Below are 6391 nucleotides of genomic sequence, written 5' to 3'. Positions count from 1 at the left end.
TTATTCTTTACATACTCTGGCTTGATGTACTTTTCTGGGGATGTAGAATCAAAACCTCTTTTCCCACTCTGATTTTCCACCTTTTCTCTCTTACTGATGCATTTTAATGAATAATTGCTCTTAATATGTCTTAATATGGTTCAATTTTTAATTTTCTTCTTTCTATATTGAGTTTTATTTTATCAAGGAGAAACACTGTCTCCTCATTGACTGTGAAGCTGTTCTTCTACCTCGGTTGTTTGTTTGTTTGTTTGTTTTTGTGGAGGACAGAGTTTCATTCTTGTTGCCCAGGCTGGAGGGCAATGGCACAATCTCGGCTCACCACATCTGCCTTCCCGGTTCAAGCAATTGTTCTGCCTCAGCCTCCTGAGTAGCTGGAATTATAGGCACGTGCCACCACACCCAGCTAATTTTGTATTTTTAGTAGAGATGGGTTTCTCCATGTTGGCCAGGCTGGTCTCGAGCTCCTAACCTCAGCTGATCCACCTACCTTGGTCTCCCAAAGTGCTGGGATTACAGGTATGAGCCACCTCTCCTGGCCAAAGTAATAATTTCTTTGTAATGACTGTGTGGTATATTCTATAGGATTGTAAATAAGTTTTGGACTTTCTTTTCTTTTTTTTTTTTCTTTTTTTTTTTTTTTTTAGATGGAGGCACACTCTGTCGCCCAGGCTGGAGTGTGATGGCACAATCTTGGCTCACTGCAACCTCCACCTCCTGGGTTCAAGCGATTCTTCTGCCTCAGCCTCCTGAGTAGCTGGGATTACAGTTGCATGCCACCTCGCCTGGCTAATTTTTGTATTTTCAGTAAAGACAGGGTTTCACCATCTTGGCCAGGTTGGTCTCGAACTCCTGACCTCGTGATCCACCCACCTCAGCCTCCCAAAGTGCTGAGATTACAGACATGAGCCACCATGCCTGGCTGGGCTTTCTTTTCTTGAAGAACATTTAAACAGTCTTTAATTTTTGTTGCTAAATCAAATATGACATGAAAATTTATGTACATAGACAATTTCATCCCTATTTCTATAGAATGCTTTCAAAGATGTTTGAAAGAATGGGAGAAAAGGGAAACATATCCAAAATGCTGATATTAACTGCAAGTACCACCCCTCCCCCCCACACACACACCAAAACATATTAAATTATTTTCTACTAACAGTCTATGTTGGTAACACCACAATGGATTCCATATAAGGATTTAGAAATGCCTCAACTCCAATGGGTGGAGACAGGGTGTTCCCTGTGGATTAGCCGCTAATTGCATTATCACTCCTTCCCTATATAAAAGGGGAGCCAGAGGCAGAAGTCACTGCATTTTCAGCAAGCCAGGGGCTGTCTGCATCTCAGGAGTGGGATCAGCAGGAGAAACTCAACAGCCATGGGAGAGCCTGGGTCCAGATCTTTTCCAAGTCTGCCTGTTCTGGTGAGTACCGGATCCTTACTGACCACAAGAATGTCCATTTGTGTCCTTTTTCTTCCTGTAAAACACCTTTACAGTTAGCAGGGAGTTGTTCTTAAAACTAGATGCTATGTGGTGGAAAGTTATGCCCTAGGTGTTAATAATTGTTGAATAATATTTAAGGTATTCTTATTTTTCCCCATGAAGCTATATGGGGATAATAGCTCTGAATTTTTTTTTTTTTAATCCAACATCACTAAGAAGGGGAAGAAGTATTATTTAGCCTTGAACTCTTCAAATTGTCTCCCCCTCTGGAAAGTTCTTGAACCAGAAATTGCTTGGTCCCTTTAAAAAAAAATAGTTCTCTGGTAAAATTTCATGATTACTTAGTCCTTCCCTAAACTCACTGTCACGATTCACTGTAGTGAATTTCTTTCTTTTCTGTTTCTCCCTTTCTCCTCCCTCCATCCTTCTCTGTCTCTCCCTTCTTGTTCATTATGGAACTTAAATATATCTGATATTCTATGCTGTTGGAAACAAATGCTCTGTGCTGCAAAGAAAAGCCAGCACTGAGACAAAGGATCTCTCAGCAAGGCAATCTTTACTTTCTGCAGAAAGGGTACCCTTTCTAGTCACTAAGCATGTTTCCAACAATCAGAAATTTGTTTTTAGTGTGCATATTATGTTTTCCTTCACACCAAGATGAAAATCAACAGAACAGTGACTTGATGAAGTTAATTTCTGTATCAGGGGTTCTGCTGCACAGCTTGACACATCATAGGTGCCCTGTACCTAAAGGGATTAAATAATTTTACCTCCAAACTGGAACATCTTGCATAGTGTAAAGGGTATCAATCTTTATGCCAGGACAACAGAAATGAAATGAGAAGGACAGAAGTGAAGGCTTTAAAATGAAAAGTGCACTGATGAGGTTTGCAGTTGAAACAGCTTCACGAGACCAGAGTCTTCCAATTTGAGATAGAGCAAGAATGGATTTCAAATCTTAGGGAGCACTTCATCATCTTTTGCAGCATGTCATCAAAACAGTCTCTCATTGTATAATTCTAGTTAATCGAGCTTATTAGAATCAGAAAGTAAACATGGTGTTTCTGAGGTTTTTCTTCATGAGCAGGAGGAGTTCAGGTGAAGATGGGATCTGGGTGTGGCAGTGAGTATTCAAGGGTTGGCGAGTGCACAATTTCTTTGGAGACCAGGGAGTCAAGGAGCTATGAAAATGATGTGTTCTGAAGCACAGCAAAAAGAGATACAGATAAATCTGAGGTCTTGGGTAACAGGGAACTCCGGGATCCCAGTGTCCTGTTGGGGATGGGTCAGGAGGCACCAGCATGTGTGTAGCTGACAGTGGCAGGGAAGAGAAGAGAGGGGGGTCCTCTGAGGAGGGTGAGCAGGGATATGGTCTGGAATTGGCCCTGGGTCATTATCTTGAGCTTTCAGTCTTTGACTCACATCAGCCCAGTGAGGTCCCAGGACCCAGTGTTGATGCCTGGAGCCTCTGCTAGCAGCATCAGCATCACACGGAGAAATGCAGACTCTTAGGTCCACCCTAGACTTCCCTGGGTTCAGGTCCAGAGATCTGAGTTTTACAAACCCTGCAGGTGCTGAGGATGGATGGTGTCATTTGAGACCCATTTCCCCAGAAAGAGAGGCTGGTGGGGAGATTGCACTGAGCTGAGAGAAGCCCCCAGAGCTGATCTTCTCCAGCTTCCATTTGGATGAAATTTCACATTTTCTTTTCTTTGGATGAAATTTCACATTTTCATTTGAAAGGGGAAGCTCAAAAGAAGCATGATACCCTGGGATTTACAGAAGAAACGAGATATCCACGTGGCCAAGGCCCATCGAAGACGAGCTGCCAGGGCTGCCCTCCCCATGAGACTCACTAGCTGTATCTTCCGGAAGCCAGTGACAAAGATCAGGTCTCATCCTGACAACCAGGTCAGACACAAAATAGGCGAGGAGCAGCTGGAGAAGCCACGGCAGCTCTGCGCCTACCAGAGAATGCAGGCCCTGCCCCCCTGCAGCAGCCAAGGAGAAGGCTCTGCAAGTCCACTGGATTTGGACAGCGTCTTAAGTGTTCTTGTTCCGGGCATGGCTGGGGGATCTCTGGACAGAGCTGGTACTGAGCTCACACACAGTCGGCCTGAGCCCACCCCTGGGCAGCTTCCAGCTGGAGTAGGGGCTCCCCCAGGAGTGGGTTGTCAGCTCCCACCGCCCCTCTCTGGCCAATTGGTGACTCAAGCAGATATCCGGAGACAAGCCCGGAAGGTGAAGAAAGCCAGGGAGAGACTGGCCAAGGCCTTGCAGACAGACAGGCTGGCCAGGGAGGCAGACAGACATGCTAACAAGTAGATAAAGTGGAGGAGGAAGGGGCAGTCGGAAGCTGTGGGAATTGGCCCCAGTGTTGGGGGGGCTGTCAGTGTAGACAGTCCTGGGTTTTAGGTCCCTATCTTTTAATTCCCATCCTCTTTCCTACTATGAATTGTAACACTTTCTCCTTCTCCACCTGTTCTTTATTAAAAGTATTTAAAAGCAACAGGTATAAGGAGTGGAAGGTTCTGTAGTGAGAACTCGGGTTTCCTGGGACAGAGAGGGAGACCTTTACACGTCATTGTACACCTCAATTTCTGTTTACTATGATTTTAATTAGTTTTTATATTCTAATTTAATTTTTGGCTGGGTGCTGTGTCTTATGCCTGTAGTCCCAGCACTTTGGGAGGCTGAGGTGGGCATTTCATCCGTGTCAGGCGTTTGGGGCCAGCCTGGCCAATATGGCAAAACCACATCTCTACTAAAAATACAAAAATTAGACAGGAGTGGTGGCATGGCCCTGTAGTCCCAGTTACTCAAGACGCTGGGCAGGAGACTCACTTGAACCTGGGAGGTGGAGGTTGCAGTGAGCTGAGATTGCACCACTGCACTCCAACCTAGAGACAGAACAAGACTCTGTTTCAAAAAAAAAAAACCCTCTAATTTAATTTCAGATTAAATCCTTTAAAAATGAAATTAAATTATGTAATTTTTAAATGAAACAAATACAATACATAATTTAATAAAAATTTATTATATTTTCATTTTTAAATTTTCTTTTTTTGAAAATTTCAACCCATGGGTACATGTATATGTTTGTTCTGTGGATATATTGGTTAATGGTGGGGGTTGGGTTTGTAGTTTATGGGTTAAACAAATATTGAACATTGTACCCAGTAGCTAAGTTTTCAACCAATGGGTAATTAAATTCAATTAACCTAGACTGAAGGATTATTCAGTGTTTTGTCATTACATTTTCTCCTTATAATATACATTCTCAAGGAGGAATTGATACATATCCCAAGAGATTATTTTTTTATTAAACATTTTTACCACATTTACTCTGATGTGCTTACCGGACATTTTGTGCCTTTATCAAAATATCTCATGTACTACATAAATATAGACACATACTATGTCCCTTCCAGCTGTTTAATTTTGAGTTTCCTTACCTCTTTCTCTTACCCTATCATTGACCAAAACATGGAATAGAATACTTCTCAGCAATTATTTTATGCATGTTCTGCTTAGGTAGAAGCTACTGGTTGTGTTCACTCTTGTTAAAACCAAGGGATGGAAAGGGCCGCACTCTGAGTTGGAATCACGAGTCCTTCATTGCCGGAGATGGAGAGTCAGCTCACGCTCAGAATCTCTCGGCCCCAGTGTGATTTCCCTTTTATATGTTGCTCAGGATAATGGGGGCAAAGCAGAATTTTACAGAAGCAGAATAAGCAAGTTATGGGAGGAGGCTGGTAACTGGGAGGCAGGAGGCTCCCATGATCGTGGGTTAACTAAGGAGGGTACAGACAAGTGGTTCCCACGATTGCTGGTTACCAAGGAGGGGCATTCAATATGTTTCATACAGTTAATCAAAGGGGTATTCACAATAGCAAGTGGGCTTGTCAAGCAGGATATGGTTACAACGGTTACATGGTTCTGTGGTTCTAAGTACAACATGACCCAGCACCGTGTGACCCAGGTATGCACTTGGGAGAAATGGCGGAAGGGGTGAGGCAGAGGTGACGATGGAGTCTGTCAGGCTAACACAGGGTAAGTTAGCACACTCTAGCAGAGTTAGGGTGGCAGGAAGTGCCTATCGGGAAGCTACAGCACACCAGACTGGGAAACACAGCAAGACTGTGTCTCTAAATATATGTGTAATTTATATATAAATCATACACATAACACATATTATACAATTATATAATTATATATTTATAATATAGTTACATATTTTTATATATAATGTACACTCCCAAAGTGCTTAAGTGAATTACTTAAGTGAAAAATTAAGTAATTAAATTATATATAATACACTCCCAAAGTGCTGAGATTACACACGTGAGCCACCTTGCCAGTCGAGATTATTAACAGCCAGGATGGGGATAAAAGAGAAGGAGCAGTGGATGCTGTGAGCCTCAACCCGGAGTCCTGTCCATGGCCAATGCTTCCATCCCCCAGCTGCTGGGAATATTGCCTGCTGACAGTTCACAGCTGTGTGCCTCACAGGAAATATCAGAATTACAGGAGGCCAGGAGTTCCACAATGCAGTGAACTGCCCTATTCTAGAATACGGCATTCTCAGGGGCATCCAGAGATCAGGTGTACGCCTGTAATCCAACACTTTGGGAGGCTGAGGCGGCCAAATCACCTGAGGTCGACAGTTCGAGACCAGCCTGACCAACATGGAGAAACCCCCATCTCTACTAAAAATACAAAATTAGGCCAGGCGCAGTGGCTCACGCCTGTAATCCTAGCACTTCGGGAGGCCGAGGTGGGTGGATCACCTGAGGTCAGGAATTTGAGACCAGCCTGACAAACGTGAAACCCCGTCTCTACTAAAAATACAAAATTTAGCCGGGCGTTGTGGCAGGAGCCTGTAATACTAGCTACTCGGCAGGCTGAGGCAGGAGAATCACTTAAACCTGAGAAGCGCAGCAT

General features: G+C 43.6%; 1 protein-coding gene across 1 annotated transcript; it reads left to right on the top strand.

Moving 5' to 3' along the window:
* The first annotated feature begins 1381 nt into the window (after window positions 1–1381).
* LOC101045310 (methyl-CpG-binding domain protein 3-like 2B) lies at window positions 1382–3772 on the top strand. The gene is made up of 2 exons (XM_003938993.2): window positions 1382–1426; window positions 3191–3772. The coding sequence occupies exons 1-2, from the start codon at window positions 1382–1384 to the stop codon at window positions 3770–3772; spliced, it is 627 nt and encodes a 208-aa protein (XP_003939042.2).
* The last annotated feature ends 2619 nt before the right edge of the window (window positions 3773–6391 follow it).

The sequence above is a fragment of the Saimiri boliviensis genome, chromosome 14, assembly GCF_048565385.1.
Source record: "Saimiri boliviensis isolate mSaiBol1 chromosome 14, mSaiBol1.pri, whole genome shotgun sequence".
Classification (NCBI taxonomy): Eukaryota; Metazoa; Chordata; class Mammalia; order Primates; family Cebidae; genus Saimiri; species Saimiri boliviensis.
This window is presented reverse-complemented; position numbering and strand designations above follow the sequence as displayed.

Bases quoted from the DNA above. Each gene is read 5' to 3' on its own strand.
- LOC101045310 (XM_003938993.2), top strand. From the start codon at position 1,382: ATGGGAGAGCCTGGGTCCAGATCTTTTCCAAGTCTGCCTGTTCTG. The intron at 1,427-3,190 runs GTGAGTACCGGA...TTCATTTGAAAG, and splicing joins TTCCAAGTCTGCCTGTTCTG to GGGAAGCTCAAAAGAAGCAT.